Source organism: Spinacia oleracea, chromosome 4 (genome assembly GCF_020520425.1).
Source record: "Spinacia oleracea cultivar Varoflay chromosome 4, BTI_SOV_V1, whole genome shotgun sequence".
In the NCBI taxonomy this organism is placed as follows: domain Eukaryota; kingdom Viridiplantae; phylum Streptophyta; class Magnoliopsida; order Caryophyllales; family Amaranthaceae; genus Spinacia; species Spinacia oleracea.
In genome coordinates, this window is record NC_079490.1 from 178,253,937 (window position 1) to 178,280,919 (window position 26,983).

The following is a 26,983-nucleotide window of genomic DNA, read 5'->3' on the forward strand; positions in this document are numbered from 1 at the left end:
TAAATAAATCGAATAAAAAGGAAAATTTTGTTGGGGTCAAGGAAGGTTAGTAATAATGAATGCTAATTAACATAATTCTTTTATTAAAAGAGTAAAAGAAATATGAAGTTAATTAGAGAAAATAGATATATGCAAAATATTTTGATTTATTTGTGGAAAAGATATGCAAATTTAGTCAAAGTATCAGATTTATTGCTTTATACAAAAAGGGAAAGAAGGTTTTGGCGGAAAAAAATCACACCAGCCAGGAAGTGACACGTGTCATTCCCGGTGTCTATTTTAGTATATAGTAATAGATAGATAATAAAATATAGATAGATAAGATGAACTCGTAACCGGCATTCAAAATTTGGATCTAGCACCCCTTGGCCGATTGTATCACATGACTTTATTAAATGGGAAAAAATAAAAATAAAAAGATCTTTTAAATTTGATTTAAATTTTTTAAATGGCAGATTGTACTAAAGGAGGAAAAAATAATTAATAGCATACAAAAATTATTATTTCTATGCTCAACATAAATTTTTCATCTCAGTATTATCATATTATTTCCATACTCAACATATATATTTCAAACCAGTATTAACAGTAATGCCAAATTATTTCCATGCTCACCATATATTGTTTGTTCAAATCAGTATTCTCATATTACTTTAGTTTTTTTTCTATAACACATAAAATCATAATATTTTTGTGATACATATAATTTATAATATTCTACGCAGAAGGAAATTAAGGGGAAAAAAAAAGAAAATATACAGAATCTTTAATTCTACACAGAAGGAAATTAAAGGGAAAAAAATAGGAAATATACAAAATCTTTAATTAGACATATTTATTATTAAAAAAATAATTAAGTACGCACCAGAAAATGACACGTGTCATTCCTGGTGTGTCTTTTAGCATATAGTAATAGATAGATAGATAGCAAAGAAAAATTATTATTAATTAAAATAATAAAAATAAATGAGAAAAATTAATATCTATACTAATATATTAAAAGGCGTTGAGAAAAATGTCCATGTGGCACATAGTACTTTTCCCTTTGCGCCACATCATCCACTCACCAAATGATATGTCATATCATGGACAACCAAAAATCAATACGTACAATGAGGTTTGAACTCCAGACCTCAAGTGTGGAGGATAACTCTCATTACCATCTTAACCAACAACCATTTGTGGTATATCTCTTAACATTAATTTATAAATGAATGTTAACATGAAGTTTACAACAACTAAACTTTTATGTGACTTTTTATTTTCTATTGACTATTTTGGAAAAAAATAATAATTAAAGAATTAGAACAACCATGAATAAACATGATGTCATAAGTCTCATAAGCATCAACTAATGCCTAATGATTTATTGAAAAATATATTTAGTTTTCTTGTACTCTTTTTTTTTTGAAGTTAAGAATCTAAAAAGATTATTAAGTTATAAGTACTAATGCCTAATGATTTGTGATTATTTATTTCTATATTTTTTTATTATTATTATGGGTGTTTTTTTAGTTGTAGTTATTTTTTCATATACAACTATACAAGGGTGTCTTTTGAGTTTTTACAATTTTAATACAAGTATTAATAATGATTAACAATTTAATGAGTCAATCAAAAAGAAAAATAGAGGGAAAATGTGGAGATGATGGAGAAGTGGACAAATGTCACAAATGTCACAAATGTAAATATTGTTTGAGTTTTTAAACACTACGGAGTAAGTATATATATATATATATATATATATATATATATACACTCTTAAAAAATACTACGTACGAGTAAAATAAATATTGTATATGGAGTATATTCTTAGTGCGAATTAGCCATAAAACAATATAATTTCAAACGGGGAAGGGGATTCGAACATTAGACCTGTTGAAAAATAAAATCAATAGAGTTAAATAGGCCAATTATATAGATCGACTGCCCAAAATCCAAAGATACACACACTTGAAACGTCAAAACAACTTAAAATGGATTCCTTGTGTTAGTGTTTGCTACAGATTGCTGTTAACTGCACCATTAGACTTTCTTGTGACGTTCAATTTCTTCAATAATGGGCTCTATTGTCTCTTCCACGTCTTCAAGGTCTTGTTTAATCTTTTCCACCTTCACAATTACGTAATCTATAAGAATCAAAAATAGACTTGGTATTGGACTAGAATTACGGTCCAATTTATGTATCGCTTAAACATTTGATTTTTTTTACCACCCTGTTTATTATTAGAGCTCATCCAGATTTGGAGTGAATTTTGGGTAGATAAATTTCAATCCCCTCTCAATGGTTATTACGGGAGATCGAACACGACATCTTTCCTATCAAGTTGAACCAACATGCAATTGGTGCTTAAACATTTGATGTATATACCTTAACTGTGTCGGTTCAAGTTGACATGGCTTAAGAGAACGTCAAATTTTAAAGTTCGTACTACGTAGAAGAAAGCCAAGTTATTCTGTTTCAAAAATATCGCACCACCTTGTTTTTTACACTATTCAACTAAACTTTTGGTCATCTTTTGTGACTGTACCTAACAAAAATTATAGTCATGTGGGATGTTGTTAGATTAATATTGATATTTTTTTATAAATATCAATTTTAATTTTTTTTTTCTTATACATAACTCGAGATATTAAGAGCCAAACAAATGGGTTGGAAACGTAAAGTCAATCATAGTGCAATATTTAAACGGATAAAGTATTAGAACTGTAAAGAGACGTGTTCCGTCATTAGTCTAAGTAAGTAATTAAGTAGTGTGTAACCTTCATATTTGCTCGTAACGTTGTACGGAGTAACGTTTATGCACGTAGTATGATCGTGTGCCGTGGGAAGTAGTAAAAGAACAAATTGGTTACCTTGTGTATGATTTGTTCAGCTATGTGTGCATCCTTGGCTGCCTCCTGTGAAATATGCTCAATAACCAAAGCTGCTTCCTTAATTTTGTTATCATCTGGAAGTTTATTAGCCATCTCTTCCGATACTTTCTCCACCACCGTTGCCACCTTCTCCACTACTTCCGCCGCTTGTTCTACTTCTTTCATCACTACTTCCGCCTCTCCTAAATGTATGTAATCATTAATTATAAGAATTTTATGAAAAACGAAAGAATGTAATTAAGATATTCCGTAATAATTAAATAAGTAGCTAACGTGTTATGATTTTAAAATTAAAACAGCTATCCATCTTTTGTAGGTGGGTATAGTAACGTACACATTCACATAGGCAATTGCATGTTTTATTACCACATGACATGCAAAGAAAAGTTCTTCAAAAAGTTGATTTTTACATGTTTATGCATTTAATGATGAATTACCTCCAATTTTGAGCAGAGTTGTCCATTTAGGTGCCCAAAATGCTAGAAGAAGAGAAAACATCGAGCCCAAAATCATTTTTAACCTGCACATACGTACAAATTGTTATCAATCATTCTATATATAGAGCTCTATATAGATATCGCGATACAACAATTATTACTAGTCAATCTCATCCTCGTAAATCATACACCCTTTGTCCCGAACTAAATTACGTTATATTACTTGTTAAATTATACTCCCTCCATTCCTTTTTGTTGTTCCCATTTCCTTTTTTGGCATTTCTTTTTGTTGTTCTCCTACTGAATCTTTACTATTTTTTGCCATAGTTTTTTTACCAATTTACCCTAAGATTCCCCACTATTTACCAAAAAACCCTAAGATTCTACCCTTTTTCCACCCTCTTTTTCCCCACCACCCTTATTTAATTAATTTCCCATCCCCCATAACCCCACCCCACTACCGTCACTTTCACTCTATCTCACCTCTCTGATTTCTCTCTCTCTCTTCAACCTCCTTTCACTTTTCTCTCTCTCCTCCTTCCTTTCTCTGTTTCTCTTGCTGATACCCTCAAGAACATCAAAGATGTTCTTCATTTTCATATTCCTCCTCTCACTTTTCTCTCTCTCCTCCTTCCTCTCTCACTTTTCTCTCTCCTCGTTCAATATCGCCGCCACCACCACCACAACTCCGCCACCGCCACCACCACCCGAAAAAGCTGTAGAATACGTATTATGGTTTTAGATGGTGAAATTCGACCACGAAAACCCTAGATCTAGAGTTTTCATGGTCGAATTTGACCTCTAAATCCTCAAAATCGTGAAATTGAGATCAATTGGGTATTTATTTATTTTTGTATTCACGTTTCAAATTTTTAGGGTTTTTTTTTTTGCGAACTTATGACGAATTTCTGGGTTGTTTTTTTGGTTGATTTTGGTCGAGTTTTTGGTTTAATTTTTGTCGAATTTTTGGTTGATTTTGGACGAACTTTTTGTCGAATTTCGGGTTGAATGTTCTCGAATTTTGGTTTGATTTTGGTCGATTTTTTGGGGTTTATTTTGGTCTAAATTTGGGTTGAATTATCTCGATTTTCTTGTCTTATTTTTGGGTTGATTTTGGTTGAACTTTCTCGAATTTCTGGGTTTAATTTTGGTTGAATTTGTTCGTATTTCTAGGTTGAATTTTGCTCGATTTTTGTTGAATTTGGGTTGAATTTGTACAATTTTCTGGTTGAATTTGTTGTTCGATTTTCTGGGTTTAATTTGTTCGATTTGGGTTGAATTTTCCTGATTTTCTGGGTTGAATATGTTCGTAGTTATGGGTTGAATTGTGCTTGAATTTGTTCACGAATTTGTGAGTTGATTGAAGTCTAAATTTCTGGGTTTTTGTTGGATTTTCTTATTTTTTGGTTATATGTTAAATCGAATTTTCTGGTTCGATTTAGAGTTGTTCTAATTTTGTTCTTTTTCTGGTTCGATTTTAATCTGATTATTTTGTTAATGAAATATCTCTCATTTATCTTATTTATTTAATATTTTCTCTCTCCTTACTTTATTTTAAATATATAATCTCTTACACACAATCATTATTCTTACACCCAATCATTACTCTTATCCCAATACAAACAAAGATTCAGTTTTCTTAAAAACCCCCCAACATTCTTTATGGGAACAACATAAAGGAATGGAGGGAGTACTACGTATATCTTATCAGAAATAAAAAAGCAGTCACGTACCACGGGACATGTCTAGGTGGTGGTGCCACTTGTCATCTCCTAATCTATACTACTATTTAATAGCAGGGAGTTTGGAGTGCCACTCGTCATCTCCTCATCTATACTTCTATACTACTATTTAATAGCAGGGAGTTTGGAGTGCCACTTGTCATCTCCTCATTTTTTCTAATTTAATATTATTTTCTTTGAAAAAACTCCTCAATAATCTTAATAACTAACATTTTTCAAAGTGTCCTTTCATGTATTTCATGAAGCAAAACATAATTAACAACTCTCATATTTTCTTTCTTCTCTCTTTCATATTCCATAATCTATCTTAATACTTTAAAACAGGAATATTTGCGTGCCCACTTATCACCACCTTAAAATCTCTTTTATCTTTATAAACTTTAACTTACTTTGTACAACTCTCCCTAAATATATACGGAGTAATAGAAAAACTTTTAATATTTTTAAAACTCCCAATTAATCAATACTTTATTATTTAGTTAATTGTTCGGCCTTCAACGTTTATATCTAACATTATTATTTAATTTGATTAAAAAATATATACCGTGCGTAGCACGGGCAAAAAAAACTAGTTTTAACTTCAAATTAAAGTACTTGAAACAAAACCAGACTAAAAATGTTCAACTAAAAAGCTTAATAAGATAATAAGTGACCTGAAAAAACAATTTTACACACTCGATGTATATGCACGTAATAACCCCTCAAAAACCATTATCCAATATGATCCGAAACGATTAGACCTCTAACAGTAACCGACCATAAACCCAATTTGACAACGCTTGAGAGGAGGTCAACAACAACATAATATAATTATCATTTAACTGACCAAGCATAAAGTGCACTGGCATGTAAAATGATTCGAAGCATTAGACAAGCAATTGTATAACTCTCATCTCTCAGGTGGGAGTTAAAAGAAAAAGAATATACACATACTACCTCCGTTCCTGAAAGTTCTTTACGATTTTCGTTTAAGTCCGTTTCTGAAAATTCTTTACACTTATGCTTTATTCTATTTTTGAAATACAATATTTACATTCTTTACAATTATACCCTATTCATCCACTTACAGCATTTATTGGCCCACTTGCATAATCATACTCTATATTCTGATTTTTTTATTCATCTTTCACACTTAAATAAGATGTCACTTTCACCCACTTACTCATCCTCTCATTTATCTTAATTCGTGTAAAAACAGTAACCGTAGAAAACATATAGGAACGGAGGTAGTACAAAACAGAGAACAACCATTGTTGACTTTTTAAGCTAGCACAATACTTCTATCCTCCTTAATTCATTGGTTCCTTGGTGGAGAGGCATAACTCTGCAGTTTCCAAATCAAATGACCATGTCTATATTTCTGTTTCTATATATTCTATATTTTTGACGGGAATTTCTATATATTCTAATTATCTTGTAATTTAAGGCAATTTGATTGAGGACTTGACATGACATTCCCTAGACTATTATATAGTCTCATAATCCGGTCATAAAGCTTTCCTACATCCTCTAAGTTCTTGCCAGAAAACAATTGTGTTTACGCACAATTGTATACGAGCTAACCTAATTTTCCATTTATATAGAGAGAATTAAAGGGAAGGGGTGGTGGGAGAGGGAGAAAAGCGTAATATAATTGAAATGGCAGGTCATAGTAGTACGGTGAGTTTGCTATTAATGATAGTACTATTAAGTATGGCTTTCACCACTAAATCTCAACCTCAAATGACCATGCCATCTCCGCCCGCGTCAGCCCCAACATTGCCACCTGATGAAGTACTTAGTTTGGCATTATTTTTTCTAAACATTTTCCAAGCAGGTTCACCACCAACAGCACCAGAGACAGCTTCCAATCCACCACCACCCTCAGTGCCAGAGTCAACTTCCAATCCACCACCACCCTCAGTGCCAGAGTCAACTTCCAATCCACCGTCAGTACCAGAGACAACTTTCAATCCACCCCCAGAACCAGAACAAAAGAATCCACCACCACCGCCAGATGAACCAGTGCTAGCACCCAATCCACCACCACCGCCACTTCTATTGCCAGAAGAACCAGGTACAGCTCCCAATCCACCGACAGATGAACCAGTGCTAGCTCCCAATCCACCGCCAGCAGTGCAACCACCACCAATTCTATTGACAGAAGAACCAGGTACAGCTCCCAATCCACCGACAGATGAACCAGTGCTAGCTCACAATCCACCGCCAGAGGTGCAACCACCGCCATTGCCAGAACCAGAGACAGCTCCCAATCCACCGCCAGCACCACCACAGACCCCCAATGCACCACCATTATTAACACCACCGTGACCTTCATTACCGCCACCAGATATTGCTTCCAATCCACCACCTTCACTTATTCCTCCTCCACCTAGTGGGGATCATACGGAAGACTAATCTCCCCACAGTTCAGTTTATACGGACAATCACAATATATCTACTACTCTACTAGTGCTCCCACCTTATCTACCCTATCCCTTCTGTTAAAACACTTGTATATTTCTTGCGTCCTAAATAGGGAAGCTTCACATTTGTCTTGACAATGTTAGTCTTACACACTCTTACTGGCCTAAATAGAGAAGCTTTAAATTGTCTTTTGTAAATCTGTGTTTTCCTACACCCCAAGTCCCCAACTGTATTTCTATTCATTTGGTGATTTTGCTCTGATCATTCTTCACGGAATTATGGTTGCTATGTTTTTCTTCTATTTGTTTTTTCCCATATGTTACTGTGCAAAGAATACAATGTGTGCCCTTATTTGAAAGAGTAATTTTACTCTTTCAACTTTCTAAATTTGAGTAAGTGTCAAACAGGCACCCAAAACCAGGTAAACAATTAGTGGTCAGGCACTAAGTAAGAGTTTAACTTACAGCTACGTTAGAACGAGATGACATATATAATATGTGCACGACGAACAAATCAATGATACTATCTGCGCAATTTTAATGGAAAACTAGTTTTTTCGCCAAAATTGTGGGTTGGATTGTTGGAAATGGGGTTCCAATATGTGGCGCGTTTCCTGTTGGCAGTGTTGCTAGCTTTCATGGCATCGACTGTAATCCCTCAGTCGCAAAGCATGCCCCATCCATTACCTTCACCTAGTCCTGCCCCACCAACAATTATAGGCATAATACTAGAACTCCCACCACCAGCCTAAACAACTGCTCCATACGCAAAAGAAAATTTACGAGGGGGGTGAAAGAATGCAGGCGCAGTGCAGCAGCATCTATTGATCTATATTAGGGTTAATAGGCTTTTATATACTCCCTCCGTATTTTATTAGGAGTCATACTTATCATTTCCGACAGTATTTTATTAGGAGTCACACTTCTATTTTTAGTAACTTTTCTACCCCACCATCTAATTAAATCATATATTTAATTTACCCTATGCCCCACCACCACATTAAACAATTAATTTCAGAAACCTCCACCCCTCCAAAATTTAATGGTCTCCACTTGTTTTACTTGATTAAAATACTTACCCCAACCCCACTTGCTTTATTATTTTATTTTATTCAACTATTCTTCCTTAATACCCGTATCCGGTCATATGTGACTCCTATTTAAATACGGAGGGAGTATATTGTTTTCATTTTTTCATGATGAATTTCCTAACTTTAGTTGTTCCTATTTTGGACTGGTTTATCTATACCCTGTACGGAGTACTATTCTTTCCCTTTCTTTAGAGATGTTGATTAACAGAAGTTTAGGAGTCAAATCTATTAAAATGAATCATAATATTGGAGCTGAACAAGTTTACGTCTACAACAACAACAACAACAAAGCCTTAGTCCCAAAATGATTTGGGGTCGGCTAACATGAATCGTCGTAGGAGATCGTCATTGTCACCAATCAAACCAGAAAGAAGCAGGAAGTAAAAGAAAAAACAACGAAGAGAAAGTGGAATTAATGAAAGTAAAATAAGAAAAAAATGTATATATATTATAGAAGAGATATTGTAAGAGATAATAAAAAAATAAGTCAAATTTAAAATAAATGAATAAGTAAAATAAGTACATTTCAAAATAGCATGTTAAATTTTTAAAAAATTTTAAAGAATTTTAAAAATAAAATAAAAATAAAAATAAAAATAAAATAAAAATAGAAAGAACATAAACATGAAAGCTGTATAAGTCAAATAAAGTCATCAATGTATATTCTCTCCCTCCACTCTGTCCTATCCAACGCCATATTTTCCTCAATCCCAAGAAAGCTCATATCGTGCTCAATCACCTTCCTCCAAGTTTTCTTTGGTCTTCCCCTACCCCTTGCAATTCTATCCCTTTGCCACCCTTCTATCCTCCTAACCGGGGCATCATTTGATCTTCTGCTTACATGTCCAAACCATCTTAAACGATTTTTCATCATCTTAAACTCAATCGGTGCAACCCCTACTTTCTTCCTAATAATCTCATTCCTCAAACGATCCTTTCTTGTATGCCCACACATCCAACGTAACATGCGCATCTCCGCCACATTCATCTTGTGCACGTGACAATGTTTCACTGCCCAACTTTCCGTGCCGTATAACAAAGCCGGTCGAATTGCCGTGCGGTAAAATTTTCCCTTCAATCTTTGGGGCATGCCTGAATCACATAGGAATAGGAACCCCGTGGCACCTTTCCACTTCAACCAACCTGCTTTGATTCTATGGGCCACATCGCCATCCAATTTTCCATCCTTTTGGATAATAGATCCTAAATACCGGAACATTTCAGAGCCTTGAACAAGTTTACGTCTATTACAAGTAATTATAAATCAAGTGGGTACAAGGCCACACGATGACACTATTAATTAAATAGAGATCAGGAAAAATCAATAGTAGAGAAATTTGGTCAAATGGAAAACTAGAGAAATTTGGTAGCTTATCTTAATCAAACTCCGTAATATAATACCCTCACAAACCACCACAATTTTTTACCAACACTGTCTCTGCTCACAAGTTCTGGTTTCTTCTTAGAGTTGTGCATTGAAATTAATGGGGTTCAAAAATGTGGCAAGTCTGCTGTTAGTGGCCATGCTAGCCACTGTAGCCTTAACTTCCAAGTCCTAGTACTTTGAGATTTCAAACGGCCAACTAATACACTCGCAACCAAGTGGGTTAGTTCACCAAGAAGTGTCAGAGACACTTCCCAGACGACCCACAAGGGTACTTCAGACTCTTCGCAGACGGCCAAGACCACCAGTACGCAGACCACCAGCCCCTAAACCAGCTCCAGCAAAAGCTCAGATATCACCAACATCGGCACCAACTCCTCCTCCTCCTCCTCCTCCTCCAATCTACGGGTTACATTAGTTGGGATGTTATGACCATCATCATCTTAATAGGGACCATATCCTTGTTTTATCCAAGATTTTCTGAAATCCAGTTTATCTATTTCAGAATAACTCATGTAGTCTTATGTTACATATCCTCTGTACTTTTGCATATCACTTTTCACCAGATATCATTCAAGCCATGACCATCCTCAACGCTTATAAAGTTAACAGAAGAGGAGCTATCAGCCATAACCAGTAGCACAAGCTCCTTCTGGCCTGTGCCTGAGGCACATACATGCATGCACCTCTGTAACGAGGGAGCCTGTACTCTCTCAGATCGTTCTGGAAAAGTTAGTCTACCTCATAAACCACGACTCACATCAGCAACTCAGTTTATCAAGTGGACAAAATATCCAGACCTATATAGTTTATATTTAAGACTTGCCTTCCTCCTGATTATTTCTGCCAAGTAACTTCATATGTATTCCTATTTGGATAAGATCCTCGTGTATTCTTCATTCCTGAGTATCAGTTTAATGTTAAACTACCCTTTTCCGTTATTCATTGCTAAACTTCTTGTCTTTGTATAAAATGGTTTTATTTTTGGTTTTTTCGCATTATTTAGCACCAAAAAGTTGATCTAAGTTGGTTGGTTTCCCATTTCAAAGCACAGTAAACCTGATGAATTTGATTACTTCATTTTCTCCAGGTTTCAGAAATTGATCTGCAATACTTTCACAGCTCCAAAGACTTTCACTGTCCGAACTCTAAAAAATAATAGGCTAAATACTTTTGTGGTCAAACCTTATCAACATCAAAATATTTTTTTTATTAAACAACTTTAAACATTATCGTTGATCACGACCCAAAAATTAGAAACAAAATCTAAGCATGCGTTTATTGAGATTAGTCTAGAATAACTTTGTTTTAAGTATATTTTCTGATAGTTTTTATCTTTTTTACATGTATGCTACCAATTTAGGCTATGCTAATTGCTCAGTTCACTTTATTTCACTTTATTACTTAATTCAGGTTAAAAATAAAATCATATTAGATCAGCAGTGAGTCGTGTAGAAGGATCCGTAATTAAATATTAGATGAACTAAACATAGTCTTATCCCTAAATAACGAATTCTCATTCAGAAGCCTGTTTTATAACTCAGGTCCCTTGTCCTACTTCTAAAACCCAAATGTTTGGTCAGCATAAATCAAAGGATTCATGGCGTTCCCAGGTTATACTTAATTCAGCGTAACTTCGGTTCGTCTCCTTAAAAGCGATGAAGGGTGAAATCCATCAGCCATTTTCCGTGAGTCTATGTTGCTCCTTGTGATGGATTTGAATTAGATGTGTGAAAGCATGACCAGCTGTTACCATTGCCACTTTTCGTGAGCCTTATCAGAACTACTCATAAAGGTGTTGAGTGTTTTGTAAAAAGGACGATGATATAGGTCGCAACTTGCGACAAAAAAATAGTGTCGCAATCTTACGTGTCCATATTTGATTGGTACAACTAAGCTCCACGTAGGCAACATGTCACCGATTTATTTTTACTATCAATTCAATATTTTTACTATGAAAATATATAAATTAGGCAGTCGATATAAAGATGGAAACAAAATTTTATTATATTCATAGTAAATATATATTTCCTTTTATCTTATAAATTACAAATTAAAAAAATAAAAATTATAATCTAATAATATTTTTTGTGCAATTAAAAAAATACATCAATTTAATTTAAAAAATACACTAATTATAATCTAATAATATATTTTATGTAAATAAATATTCACAATTATACATTACTTTAAAATATTATTTTAAATTTTAATGAATAGGTTAGTTTTTAATTAGGTCTAGCAAGTTTTATTTGAAACACCACGTCAAGTTCATCTTCCTAACCCAAGCAGTTCATCTCCTCCGCAGTCAAGCACCATAGAGAGGAAGAACGGCACGTCGGCACTTCACCATTACACCCATCTTTTCCTTCGACATCACACGCGTTAAGGTTAGTAAATGAATCAAGCATTAAGTTTGAAAAGAAAAACGATGTTAATTGTTCGCTTGATTCAATTATTCGCTTTCCCTTCCGTTTTACTACTTCAAATTGCAGTAATTCGTATTTCCAATTTTTAATTCAATCAAGCATTTAAACGTAAATTCCCAGCAAGCGTTTTACCTTTTTTACCATCCCCAAAAATCAGTTTCAATTATCAAACCAATTTTCAATTGTGAATGAAACTATGAATGTATAAAAACTCATTGGTCTAAATTATCTCGTAAAAATTTGTGATGTACTCTGCATTTTTTTTCTTCTTTCTTTTGATAATTTAGTTCATTGCTTAGGAGATTGTGTGGATGATTAATTACCTCATACTAATTTGTTTTGACTCGCTACACTGTACAAGCTACGGACATTATGCAAGAATTATATTTTACTGCATTTTTTTTTTAGATAATTGAGGTTTGTTCTTTTATTAAGATGGAGGGAGGAGCCATAGGTTGGACAATTGTTGATTACACATCTATCTTAATGTTTCAGATAATTAGTGTTTAAATTTAGGTTGATTCAATTGGGTGGGTTATGATCTCACAGAGCAGTCTCTGTTTTTCTTAAAGGAGGATCCTCTGTTTTCTGATGTTTATGTTTACGTTTATTTTTTTTGTATAATTTATTGTTATTTTATTGACTTTGGCATGGGTTCCAAATCGGTCCAGCCCATTTGCATTTTGGTCCGATTACAAGCAATTGAAAAGTTTGTATCTGTTCGCAATTGGCTATTGAAAGGGTTTTTGCTTCAGTGTTTGTGTACAAATGAATTTGATAGTTATTAGATTTTGATTAAATCTAGCAGATATGATTTTCATTACTAATTTGCAGTTTAAAGGTCTCGTTTCTCTTGCATAGTCATTGTCATATATGCACCAAATAATTACATATGCCCAAAAAAGTAATTGAAAAGGTGAGGGGAAGCACTCTATGCTATTTTATGGTTTACAACAGTTATAACCATACGACAAAATCATCTTGTCTGCGTAAGCCTTGCCTTGCTAGCGCACCTGCTACCGTGTTGGACTCACGGCCTTTGTATGTAATGTCTATGCCTATCCCCTTTTTCCTTGGCCATTTCTATGTAGTTGAGAATAAAAGTGAGGTTCCAAGGCCCAGGTTTTAGATTTGAGCACCATTTTACTGCATTATTTGAGTCGGACTCCACCACCAGCTTGTATTGATGTAAATGTTCATGTGCCATGAAGATTTTTATTGCCCTGTGAATTGCCCTACGTTTTTCTTGACTTATCCTTTATAATTTGTTTGAATTTACAGAACACCAAGAGAACACTAGTGTTAGATGGCCAAAAGAAATCTAGATGCAAAAGATTTAAAAGAGAATGGTGAGAAAAGGTAAAGTTCTTATTCCTTTAAACATACTAGTAGATTTTGGATTTTGGAGAAGTGCAAATATTGGAATCTTAGAAAGTTTTTAAAGAATTTTATATATTTGCACTTTGCCATATTTTTTAGGTTTGGGGGCTAGGCAATATTCAGTTTGATGTAATACTTGATATTTTTTTTTTTGTCAAAATAGAATGAGAACTATTGATAGCGAAGGAGGAAGTTTTAAGCAGAAGTTTGAAAGAAAAGAAGCAAAAGAAGGTCATACGGCGGTATGAATTACATCAAATATATGCACCTAATTTATAGCTCATTGACATTTATACTTGAGATTGATCATAATAGCTAAACTCTTTTTTATGTCAGGTACCTAATGTGAGGTGTTGTCCAGAAAAAATACTTGCACTAACAATTTGTTTGAGTGAAGTACAACAACAATGGGTAAAAGAATTTGGTTTTGAATATTTGATGCATATGGATAACTTTCAGGTGAATAGAAAACTTGCATATTGGCTAGTTAGTCGTTTCGATCCAGATAAATGCAAATTGAAATTAAGAGATGATGTTTCTGTCGATATATTTGCGGATGATATATCATGGATTTTAGGGATTCCTAATGATGTGTTGACAGTACCCATTAAATGTAAGGATAAAGAATCATACAAAAAAGAGCTCAAGATATATAGGACAAAAGGTGGGATTGATAATACAAAAGTTTTAAGTAAGTTTAACAACGACATGCAAAAAAAAGAGTTCCAGAAACTATTCCTTTTGTATACATTAGGAAATTTTCTTTGTCCTAGTCAGAGTAATATGATTAGCCCTCAGTTATTGAAAACTGTCTTAAGTATTGAAGATCCAGCCAAATATAATTGGGCTCAATTTGTTCTTGATCATCTTGTGGTGGCTATAAAGAAGTTTAAAGCGAGTGTTTCAAAACACAAGTGCAATAGCACACGTAAAGCGGGAGGATTTGGAGGATGCATTGTCTTTTTGCTCGTAAGTGAAAACCTTAATTGGAGTAGTTATTCTCATCACAAACTCACACAAATATTAGTTAATTTAGGATTAATTAACAATATTTATGTTTTTATTTTTATTTTTGTAGATCTACTATTTGGACCGCTTGGACATTAAAAAGTCGATTTGTTGGGATAATAGGGCTAGAATAGTTGCATGGGATCGGGAAAGTATGAAAGAGGCTATCAAAGCAGATTGGGATGAGAAGAACGGTTTCGGAAGTGGCAAGGTTTAATCTAACATAATTTCTTTTAATTTATTATAATATTTACATACTTTCGTGCACTAATATTTAACTCTATTGTATACAGTTATTGTGTTTGAATAGATTTCAATATGGATCGGCACATCCTACTGAACCCGATAGACCCTTGTTTAAGGATGTAGGAATGCAGAATCCCTTGCCACTACTAACTCCGAAGGTAATATTTAATTTATGGGGACCAAAACTAATAAACTACCAGCCATGTAGGTTATTAACAATCAATTCATAATATTTATTTTTAAGATCATATTGTAGTTTATTAACGATATTGACTTTTGTTAGGTTAAATTGACCGACTTACGATATCGAAATAGGGCAAGGATAATGATTGATAAAAAGTTGGAGAAAGTGAAACAAGATGCAAATGATCAGGAAATTCTGGAACAAGATGTTGTAAAAAATGTATGTCAGGAGCAAGTTGATGAAGAGGAATATGTAGTGTGTGCGGGTAAAGAAGATGGTAATGTAAAGAAAATAAATAAGGATTGTGACAATTTACATGATGTTGGAGCCATTAAAGGGGAAGTTGATACATCAATAATTGTGAGAAAGAAGATAATGGCCACGATGTCCAATAAGGACTACAAGATCCTCCAATATTTAAGAAGTCACAAAAAAACAAAAGGTGTGTACTTATTATATTTCTATTATTATTTTGGTAGTAAAATTATGCCTTCATTCATAATTTTTCTTTCATAAAAACTTACGTTCAGATGAAGATATTGTGGCAATGTTTGGAGTAAACCATGGAAAGCCACTTTATTATATAACCAAAGAAGAGATAAATTCTTGTCTTCAAGTCCTAAAGCATGTTAATAGTCCGGTAAGTCAAGTATGTATTTACTTTCACTTTTTTAAATCTTTTCAATGAATAATATGTTTGTTGGTGACAATTAGGTGGTAAAGACATTTATGTTTTTATTGAACATAGAGTGGAACAAGGAAGGAGTAGTTAAAGGTGGAAAATATGCATTTGATCCAGATGTGTCAGTAAGTTTTTTTCGTATTTTGAGTGTTCCCAAATACGCAACGATTCTTAATTAATTGAAGGTTTCATTCGTTTGTTTTTTCCTCTCTGTTACAGAAGTTGTTTAAATCACGTAAGTCGTCAATGATTTTGGGTCACTACAACATAGTTTTATTCGATACTCCGTATTTGACAATTTGTACTACCGAAGAGATTCAGCAAAACACCTTATTTTTAACTTTTTTGTATGGAATAAAATAATTAAAATTACAGTTAATGATTTGTTTGTTTTTGTTTTGTGTGGGTTTGTGATGCACAGTACTCGTAATTGATAGAGAATGCTTATTGTTTAGATTATGTCTATTAAAACTTTATAATATATGGTCATAAATTATAAAGTAGGCTAACTTTTTTGTATGGAATAAAATAATTAAAATTACAGTTAATGATTTGTTTGTTTTTGTTTTGTGTGGGTTTGTGATGCACAGTACTCGTAATTGATAGAGAATGCTTATTGTTTAGATTATGTCTATTAAAACTTTATAATATATGGTCATAAATTATAAAGTAGGCTAAATTAGGCAAATATAATCAATTACCATTTATAAAGTACATACTAGTTCATATATATTTGCCTAATTTAGCCTACTTTATAATTAGTTCATATGTACATAATCAATTACCATTTATAAAGTAGGCTAAACTAAGCTAACAATGAGTTAAGTACCTACATTGCATTTCCATTGAAAAATAAAACATCATAATCTATTAAGGTTGAAACACAATAAAAAATAAAATATAAATGTCGATATTACCTCATTATCGACAGTTGAATTGTTTTTTTTGGCTCTCTTTTTCATAGGTCTCGATGGTTTGGGAGCCAGAGGTTCTTCACCAGATGCTTGGTTTTTCTTCTTCCTTCCCCTCTTTAGAGGTTCACCATCTTCATCAGATGCTTGGTTATCCTTCTTCTTTCCCCTCCTTAGAGTTTCACCTAGTGACCTACGAGCTTTACTCTTTTCACGACCTTTTGTACGGACGACATCTGGATTACTATACTTAATTGGGGAATGATCTTCAACATCCTTGTCAACATTTTCAACATTGGGAGTATCTTGATTATCTACTATTTCTCCGCTTAGAGATTTTATCCATGTACCATCTAATAAATCTTTTGATACATTCTCTATCACATTTTCTACATAGTGACACTTTTGAATTGAGTCAATCACATTATCAATGATGGAATAGAATTTACTCTCTATACGCTTTGATCTCTCCATCTCGCTTGTCCATTTACCTCCAATTCCAAGAAGTTTGATGTTACCGTGTTCCCTTTCGACATCTTTCCTCCATCGTCTTAATATGTACCTTTCATGTACTAGTGTCAAGTTTCTCTTGAATAGAACCTTAAAAGCATGTCTACATAAAAAGCCCTTCCAATCAAACAATCTACATATGCAATTAACCTCCATGGTAGAACTATCAAATAATACCTTGTAATCCTTCATTATCACTTTTCCTCCACCTATATCATTTCTTTCTGTCACCTTGTATTCAAATACAAGACTATCTTCAATTGCTAAATCTGCTTCACAATACACCATTGCCATAAGCTCATCTTGTACCTTCTTAAACAAATTATGGGTGTACGCTTTCTGGAACTGTTTCTCCATTTCAAACGTAGTCATACATCGAATATCTGCATTCATGCATTGAGCATCAGCGAATATTTCCTTCTCAATTTTGTCACCCAATGCCATTTCATACTGCTCCACAAATGATTTTAGTGGTGTTTTGCTATGTACATACCCATCAAAGTATGCATTCATACTCTCACTTCGCTGTGAGGAAGACATTCCCGCCCAAAATTTATCTTTTAAAAAAACAGGTACCCATTTCTCTCTTCCTTCATACAAAGTTTGAAACCAATTATTTTCTTCCAACTTAAAATCTTTTATCATTTGAGCCCATTTATTTTCAAACTCATCCACAATCAGGTTCTCATATACTACATCCAAAAATGCCTTTCTCAATTCGTCATACTTCTTAAATCCCCCACATTTTTCAGGAAACTTTACAAGAATATGCCACAAACACCACCTATGCCTAGCATGTGGGAATACGATACTAATTCCCTTTCCTATACTAGGGCATTGGTCTGTTATTATGGCTTCGGGTGCTTTTCCACCCATTGCTTGTAACCAAGTTTTGAACAACCATTCAAATGTTTTAGCTTCTTCATTGCTAATCAAAGCACACCCTAATAATATGGAATGACCATGGTGGTTTACTCCAACAAATGGGGCAAATGGCATTTTATATTTGTTTAACAAATATGTGGTGTCAAAAGTTACTACATCATTAAATTCCTTATAAGCTGCACGACTCCTATCATCAATCCAAAACACATTTTTCATCCTACCATCTACAGTAGCATCAATTTCAAAATAAAAATCTCGACTAACCTTCTGCATCCTTGTAAAAAGGATATAAAGAGCTTCAGCATCAACTCCTCCAAATCTTTCCCTCCGAGCTTTATCAACATAATTACGACAATCTCTAGGTAGACAAGGCATGTTCTCTGGCCCACCAGCTTCTGCAGTTACTGCTCTAATGACTTTGCTCATCTTAACACCAGTTGCATCAAACATCTCGAATCTTCTTTTTAAAAGTGATGGCACAGTCCTATGCGCATTTAAGAACCGAGAATTTCTTGGATCCATGTCATGATTGTGTTCCACATTCACTTGTGTAATTTTCCATCGACCACCCTCTCTTTGTGCAAGATTAACTTTAGCCGGACAATTAGTTCTCGCCACTGGTCTTTTCCTTTCCCTCTTGTAATTTCTTTCCTTCCTCGTCCCTCCCTTGTGACAAGCAAACTTATGATAAACACAAATTCCCGCTTTATTGGTTGAATGAGAAAATTTCACAAATCCAAAACCCACAGAAAACGCATACTTTTGTACCATATCAAATGCATCTTCAATTGACGGGAACGACATGCCCACCTTAGGTACTTCGACAAGCTCAAGATCTTCAGGTTCTTGAGAAGCCATCTACAAAAAAAAATCAAGTACTCAATCTTGAACAATCAGAATCATATTTAACTAAAGAAGATGAACATATTATTTAACAAGCAGAATCATATTATATGGATCTTATTACAAACTAATTATTTTTTCTCCTTTCTAACCTGCAAACCCTGGCCATCCACTGTTTTATTATATCATGTAACCAGCAGTTCCTACATAATATGGAAAGATAGGAACTCTGCAGTTCCTACAGCTTAAGCTTTGGTCCAGGCTCTCAAGGTTGACATCAAGCATTGAATTTTGAAAATCAGTGGTAGTACAATTAGTGATAATGATAGAGATTGGTTAAGTGCATTGTAATCAGTCCAGTTTGTTTTTTAGATTCAGTTTGTTCAGTCTAAGATTTTTTCAGTTTTGAGTATTAATAATTTGTATTATGTTTTGTGTATTCTGTTTCAGGTGACTGATTCAGACCCTTTAGTGAATGTCAATAAAGATAAAACAGATATTTTAATGTATTGTCACTGAGAAAACGTACAAAATTTTAACCTTCAAAAAAGAGCCTGCCTTAGCTATTACTCTGTATAACACTAAAAAGGCCCTTGAATCCAAATCCCTCCCCAGCTTTTTACCAATTACCTAAAAGAGGGCGTTTGGCAAGAGCAAAATATCTCACATCTCCTGTCGCATAGAAACCCTACAGCTAATGAGTAGCAAAAAACAGGTTCCCTTCCAAGTTCAATTGGTAATCCTCATCTGGCCTCAATGTCTTTGACAAGTTAAGTCATAACCAACCAAAAAATCACTGATGGCATTGTGATCCTGATAAAGTTAGGGTGTAGCAGAAACGGCATAAGGTGGTGGTACTCCGAGCTTCACATTTATCATATTGACTTATCAAGATTAAAAAAAAAAAGATTGAAGAAATTCCACTTTCTACTGTAATTAATAATTTTGGAGCATATTCTACCATCCTCAGGTTGTTCCATCTGTTTTTTCTGTTTACATAAAGTATCTAATTTCATTTGAATATCAAGAAGCTTTATTTATTTCATCTTCTACACTGTTTTTAACAGACAAAAGGGTTTCACGAACCTCTACACTTTGAAGGGTGGTGTTTCAAATTATCTCAATGAAAACTATGAAAACTAAATATCTTTATTATTGACAGCAAAATCCTAACATTAACGGTTCACAATTTCAATTATAATTCCAAAAAAAAAATTCACAAATTAAAAAATTCCAATAACGGTTCACAAGATGAGTTAGTAGAGTATATAGATTGGACAAAATTTGGAACCGTTAATTACCTAGGGGGGAATTGCAGAGTATATAGATTGGACAAAATTTGTCATAGGGGAAAATTTGTCAATTAAAGTTCCAATAACGGTTCACAAGATGAACTAAAACCCAGAAAAATCTATCTTCTACATATGTATAATCTTTAAATTGCATAATATCTATCTTCGATTATAAACATTACCGATCATGGATTTCAAGCCAATTCGATCCACAAGCAAATTCATCCACAAATTTCTAATGCCCAATTTTTTCGATTAGCTTGATGATAATTATATAACTGATGATTGATTGATGAAACTAAAAAGAGAGATTGAGAAACAAATACCTGGCTTAATTGCAGACCATGGTCGCCCATTGAAGAAGAATTTTGTTTTTTTTTTTTTTTTTTCCCGTTTGGGGGAGGACTGAGGAGAGCTCTGTGGTATCGCAGTGTGGTATCGCAGTGCAGGAAATTGAAGGTTGAAACAAACCGAAAGACTAAAACCCCACCTTTCTCCTTTACCTGATTTTTATTTTCTAATGTATTGTATTTTTTATTTTCTAAATATAAATTAGTAAATGTAATTTTAATTTTAATTTCATATATCATATAAATAATTAAAAGTATTTTTTTCTAATTTCCTATATAAATTAGAATTGTTTTTCTGAAATAAAAAATTATATTATTAAATTTGTAAATTAGAATATTAAGATTTTCCTACCTTTTTTATGGCATGTATAATAGGTTATATAATCTAAATATTTTAGTTTCCTAATACATCTATGACACATAGGCGTGCCACGTCACTACTGTGACACGGCTTAAAGGTCGCATGTTGCGACCTTTATCATTTCCGTTGTAAAAAACATATCTAGTGTGTTTGTGCGTTTTATGAGATATATTAGCTTGAGGGTGATTTAATCTTTAGTCAAGTTAAGGAATTCGTCGTTCTAGTAATTGTTTCTTGGTGGCCAGGTCATTATAGAACCAATCTAGGTTTGTCTATCGCTTGAGATTGTTAGCTTGCTAATGTGTGGTGTGTTTCCTGTTGGCAGTGTTGCTAGCTTTTATGGCAACGCTTCTAATCCCTCATCCGCAAAATATACCCGACCCACCACCTTCACCTAGTCCTGCTCCACCAAGAATTATCGGCATAACACTAGAACACCCACTACCAGCCTAGACAATTGCTCCATAAGCAAAAGAAAGTTTATGAGGGGGGTGGAGGAATGCAGGTTGCAGTGCAGCAGCATCTATATCGGGGTCAATAGGCTTTTAATTTTTTTTTCCTTGTTTTAATTTTTCCGTTATGAATTTCCTAACTTTCTGTGTTCCTATTTTGGTCCTATTTTACTTCTTGACAAAATTACATATACCGTACCATTACTTTTCATGTGTTCTCTTCATTTATAAGTGGTGTACAATAAATATTGTACACCGGAGTAAAAGTTGACTCAAAATACTTAAAAGTTACATTTATATATGTAAAAGTTATCTATTTTTTAGTGATAATTTTTTCATTTGAATAAAAATTATTTCTTCAAAATCACTAATAATGTATAAATTAATCATTTAACCCTTTAAAATGTTTATCTATCAACTTTTTATTTTTATATACAAAAGTTTCAAAAAATAGGTTAAAGTCACAAAAAACTGCATAAAAATTATCTTGGTGTACAATAAATTTATTGTACACCTTGTGCGCACAAGACCTATTGTTGATATTATGCTATTATTCTCTCTTTCTAAGAGGAATATTTTTTAATTAACTGTCTCACTTAGAGATGGTCATTTGCGGAAGTTTAGGAGTCAAATCTATTAAAATAAATCTAAATGTTGGAACTGGCTTAAGTTTACGTCTCTTGCTTAATGAATTATAAATCAAGTGGGTACAAAGCCGTACGACGACACTATCAATAGTATCATAATTTGTAAAATAGAAAACTAGATCAATTTGGTAGCTTGTCTTAATCAAACTCCTTAACTCCGTAATAATATCCTGACAAACCTACCACAATTTTCTACCAACTCTGTTTCTGCTCACAAGTTCTGGTTTCTTCTTAGAGTTGAGGGTTGAAATTAATGGAGTTCAAAAATGTGGCAAGTCTGGTATTACTAACCATGCTAGCCACTATAGCCTTGACATCCAAGTCCCAATACCTCGAGATTTCAAGCGGCCGACTAATACACTCCCAACCAAGAGCAGTGGCAGACACCCTCGCAAGACGACCCACAAGGGTGCTTAAGACTCTTGGCAGACGGCGAAGACCAACAGTCCGCAGACCACCAGCACCTAAGCGAGCTCCAGTACACGCTTTTTTCTCACCGCCATCTCCACCAACTCCTCCTCCTCCTCCTATCTGCAGGTGTCATTACTTGGGATGTTAAGAGCTTAAGGCCACGTCATCTTAGATGGGGATAATCCTCATTTTCACCAAGATTTTCTGAATTTCAGTTTACCTATTTCAGAACAACTCATATAGTCTGATCTCTTATGTTAAATGTTTCTCTGTATTTTTGTCTATCACTTTAGACCAATCACTCAAAGCCATGACCATCCTCAAAGCTTAAAAAGTCAAGGGAGGAGAAGCTATCTGCCATAACCAGTAGCATGTGCTCCTTCTGGCCTGTGCCTGAGTTACCCACATGCTCACACCTCTGTAGTTCTGTAACAGCGGAGCCTGTACTCTCTCCGACCCGTCTGGAAAAGTTTGTCTACTTCATAAACTATAACTGACATGGATTGTGACTCACATCAGCAACTCAGTTTATGAAGTGCACAAAATATCCAGATATATATAGTTTACGACGTGCACAAAGTATTTAAGACTTGCCTTTCTCCTGATTATTTCTGCTAAAGTAACTTAATATGAATTCGTATTTGGATTTGATCCCCATGTATTCTTCATTTTTGTTATTTTCTTACTGTTCGTCTGTTCGATGATAATAATTGTACTATTAATTTCCTGAATATCAGTTTTGATGTTAAACAACTTCCTTTTTCTTTTCATCTTTGCTCACCTTATTGTCCTTGTATAAAATGGTTAAAGTTTTGGTTGTTTCTCATTGCATAGCACCAAAAATTGGTCGAAGTTGGTTGGATTCCCATCAAAGCATCGTAATACTGATGAGTTTGATTACTTCATCTTCTTCAGGTTTTAGAAATTGATGCACCGTACTTTCATAGCTCCAAAGACTTTCACTGTGCCAGCTCCTAAAAATAATAGGCTAGATATGAATTTTGTGGTCAAACCTTATCAACTTCACAATGTCATACGAGTATGATTTTAATAAACTTTTTAAACACTTTTATTTATCACTACCTAGAACTTAGAAAAGAAATCAAGGTCTACATGAATACATACCAAATTCAGACAGTGTTATTTATCTTTTTTAGGCTTATCAATTTATCTATGTTTGCTTCACTTTATTTCAAGACCTTATTGTTGCTTAATTCAAGTCAGATTTTTTTATTTTTTTATTTTTTATGTCAGATTAGAAGTGAGTAACTATTAACTACCCATAAGAAAATAAAGTTCAGAAGCCAGTTTTAGAACTCAAAAACACCAATTCCTTTCCCAAAGCTCAAATGTTTTGTCAGCATAAATGCAAAAGATTCATGCCATTGCAAGGAGATACCTAATTCAGTGCATTTTCTTCTTTAAAGTGACAAAGAGTGAAATCCATAAGCCACTTTGCAAACGTCACACAATTTGTTTTCTACAAGATCAAGGGAATTGTGTGGAGTTTTTGTCTATTGGAGCAGTAAATGAGAGGTCTCAAGTGAACATCTAGATGCATGTCATGCATCCACAGCCACTTCGAAAAATGTGCTTTTCTTCACTAATTTTTGTTATCGTTCAATGCTTAGAAAAGTAGTAATGAAAATCTGTAAAGGAAAAAAATAGGAGTACATGTGCAGATTTGGTTACGTATTATATAAGCCACACCAAAATTTCATGTGTAAATTCGTTAATTCTGTGCTCTACGCCTCTACATCTTATTTTGTGCATATACTGTGAGTATTAAAGCAAGGGTGAAACAAGTACAAAGAGCTACACTCCTTAAACCCATGAGCGATTGGAAATAAAGCATAAAAGTTTGTTCGTGTCAACCTTTAACTACCACACCAGTAAAAGTACATGGAAATCACCCAACAAAAAAACTAGAAATGCAAAATTTTAAATCATAATACATGTGTCAACATGCTACACCATGTAAACAAAAGAGAATTTCAGTAACTATGCATTCTAATCAAATCCTTGTAGTACTCAGTAGGGTTGGGAACTGCTAACCTGCTTCTTAGAAAATCATGTCGATGACTGATGAAAGCATGAATGATAGACAAGGAAAGATCTTCACTTCACAAATGGTACACCAGACGGGACCCTTTGAGCATACTCTTCATATTCATCATCAAAAAACTGTCTCAAGAAAAATTCTTCATATGGTATGCGTCCAGCAAAGAACTTCCAAACAACCACAGCAAATGCTAGGGTACAAATGGGATTCAACAGCATAATCTGAGTGCCAACTGACCAGATGAAAAAGCCGCAATAACCTGGATGCCTCAAAAATCCATAAATTCCGTGAGTTATTAGTCTGTGTTGCTCCTCATGACGGGTTTTAATCAAATGTGTGAAAGCATGACCAGCTGTTACCATTGCCACTTTCCGTATCGTTTCTCCAAAGACAACCATGAAAAGGCCTGAGTTGCTTACCCACCAATACTCTTTCAATCCGGGAAAAAAGGTGATTTCAAGCCAGTACTCAAGCAACGAGCATATCATTGCCACAACATAATTTTTGCTGATCAAAAGAGATTTCAGAGTCACATTTGATCTCCCTTGACTACAGACGGCTAGAATATACTCCGAAACATGAAAAAAAATTATAGCAACAATAAATTGAGATAGTTGTCTGCACGAAGTGTCACTGAAGAGTTCGCTCATTTTCCGAAAAGATGGTGAAGTAACAATCGCCAATGACAGGCCTTATCAGAACTACTCATTAAGCCATGTCAATGCTTTTGCAATTTGACTTGACTACTTGTCTCAGATCTGGGACATATTGGCAGAACTCTCACGTAAAGACTGAAAGCTGGGTCTGCATCTCATGCCCAGATCATACCTGAATAACAAAAGAGTGATCCTCGTTAGGATACCAACCCGAGTCCAATAGATTCCAAAGTTCATCAAAGGTTAGGCATGCATGTGGAGGCATCAATCATGTGGTATGTGGATATAAAAGCATCCCGCAAAAGTTCAAGAGTACACAACCACCAGCAAGTTACATCACAACGATAAGCCATTGAAACCCAGTATCCAGCGTCACATAGTAAACATTTGCTTTACAGGAAAAGGCTATGCATAGGATGTAATGTAAACCATCAGAAACCTACTACATGACACAAACAGGTCCTCTTGGAATCAATCTATATCCGTAAATGATACGGATCCTTATCAGTCTGACTAATTCTACCTCAGCTCTCTATTCTCCTTCTTTATACAATGTCATCCTACTTTCCTTGACTTCTCCCTTCTGGCTATTCATGCTTCTTGGGTTGCAGGATGAAGGAGTCCCAAACCGAAAAAAGCAAGCAAAACTACTGGTGGTTCAAAGTCCTTCATCCCATAGAACCTTCAATCACATTTTCCTAACAACCTTATGCTAGCTTATAAATATATACAGTATGCAACACCAATATCTCCAATGCCAACACGAGATTGCCGGTCACGAAAGCCGAATGATGATTCATGAAACCACTATCAAACATGAGAAAAATTCTTTTCATTGTATCAGATTTCCTCATTTCCATTCCACCCCATTTAACACATTATTTCCTGAACAATCTCTTCCTACATCAACAATCCCCCAACAAAAATCAAAAGAACCCAAATGGAAAATTATCCATAAAGACGGGTTTAATTCCCCAGTTGACCCAAAACATGGATCAAATTTCAACTAAGAAGCCCGCTGATTCTTAAAGTCCCATTCTTTCAGCAATTCAATAAACTTTTAACGAAAAATAACTCATTAATTCATACAATCTTCAATCTAAGTACCCAGATTAAGGAAAACCCAATACAGAAAAACAAAATAATTGCAAATAGTGAAGCATCACAATGAATCAGACAATTAATTCCAGATTATATTAGTTTCATGAATGTTCAAAGAAAACAAAAAATCGACAAAATTGAAAGAAATAATAGTTGGTGAAAGAAACCTGAAGAGTGAGAGTGTGGATTTAGCAAAGGATGAACCAGCGAGAGCAGCTGGGTCAAATTACCGAGTGCAAATGAGTCATCTTGCTGAGTCTATCACCGATCCGGACTGACTCAGCGTGACCGGCAACAAAAATGTCTCAGGGTGTTTTTTTTAACATGAGAAATTCCGAGTTAATGTCCGTGAATGGAAAAACTTTCCAAAACTTTCCAATTAAATGACATTTTCGTAAATATTTTGCCCGAAAATTATAGGTGGTATAATGTTAAGTGTTGATTGTGTATTTATAGGTATTGACTGTATATTTGTAGTTATTGACTGCATATTACTCGGTATTGATTGTATACCACTTGTCGTTGACTGTATATTTTATGATTGTTGATGAATTACTAAAATGCAATATTATTTATTGGTAAGTGATTGACTGTCTATTTATAGTTGTAGAAGTTTATTGTATATTGTGAGATATTG

General features: G+C 34.2%; 5 protein-coding genes across 6 annotated transcripts; 1 reads left to right on the plus strand and 4 right to left on the minus strand.

Annotated features, from left to right (window-relative positions):
* Positions 1-1,782: 1,782 nt before the first annotated feature.
* On the minus strand, positions 1,783-24,666 carry LOC130472367 (uncharacterized). The gene is made up of 4 exons (XM_056843076.1): positions 24,583-24,666; positions 3,315-3,397; positions 2,857-3,059; positions 1,783-2,112 (listed from the first exon to the last, which is right to left on the minus strand). The coding sequence occupies exons 2-4, from the start codon at positions 3,388-3,390 to the stop codon at positions 2,026-2,028; spliced, it is 366 nt and encodes a 121-aa protein (XP_056699054.1). The 5' UTR covers positions 3,391-3,397; positions 24,583-24,666; the 3' UTR covers positions 1,783-2,025.
* LOC130472213 (glycine-rich cell wall structural protein 1) lies at positions 6,775-8,185 on the minus strand. Its single transcript, XM_056842714.1, has 3 exons — positions 8,149-8,185; positions 7,253-7,427; positions 6,775-7,189 (listed from the first exon to the last, which is right to left on the minus strand). Exons 1-3 carry the CDS (start codon positions 8,183-8,185, stop codon positions 6,775-6,777), a joined length of 627 nt encoding a protein of 208 aa, XP_056698692.1.
* On the plus strand, positions 12,151-17,487 carry LOC130472366 (uncharacterized). 2 transcript variants are annotated; one of them, XM_056843073.1, is made up of 10 exons: positions 12,151-12,326; positions 13,647-13,724; positions 13,909-13,987; positions 14,082-14,714; positions 14,824-14,964; positions 15,047-15,157; positions 15,283-15,625; positions 15,714-15,823; positions 15,932-15,990; positions 16,830-16,960. In XM_056843073.1, exons 2-9 carry the CDS (start codon positions 13,672-13,674, stop codon positions 15,950-15,952), a joined length of 1,491 nt encoding a protein of 496 aa, XP_056699051.1. In that variant the 5' UTR covers positions 12,151-12,326; positions 13,647-13,671; the 3' UTR covers positions 15,953-15,990; positions 16,830-16,960. The 2 variants fall into 2 exon arrangements, with proteins under 2 accessions (XP_056699051.1, XP_056699050.1); XM_056843072.1 differs by having other exon boundaries at positions 12,159-12,326; positions 15,898-15,990; positions 16,830-17,487.
* On the minus strand, positions 17,087-23,185 carry LOC130472214 (protein FAR1-RELATED SEQUENCE 6-like). The gene is made up of 7 exons (XM_056842715.1): positions 23,122-23,185; positions 22,944-23,020; positions 22,408-22,647; positions 21,394-21,466; positions 19,167-19,186; positions 17,268-19,029; positions 17,087-17,178 (listed from the first exon to the last, which is right to left on the minus strand). Exons 1-7 carry the CDS (start codon positions 23,183-23,185, stop codon positions 17,087-17,089), a joined length of 2,328 nt encoding a protein of 775 aa, XP_056698693.1.
* LOC110776824 (protein-S-isoprenylcysteine O-methyltransferase A-like) lies at positions 24,325-26,703 on the minus strand. The gene is made up of 2 exons (XM_056843074.1): positions 26,514-26,703; positions 24,325-25,417 (listed from the first exon to the last, which is right to left on the minus strand). The coding sequence occupies exon 2, from the start codon at positions 25,237-25,239 to the stop codon at positions 24,646-24,648; it is 594 nt and encodes a 197-aa protein (XP_056699052.1). The 5' UTR covers positions 25,240-25,417; positions 26,514-26,703; the 3' UTR covers positions 24,325-24,645.
* Between the last annotated feature and the right edge of the window lie 280 nt (positions 26,704-26,983).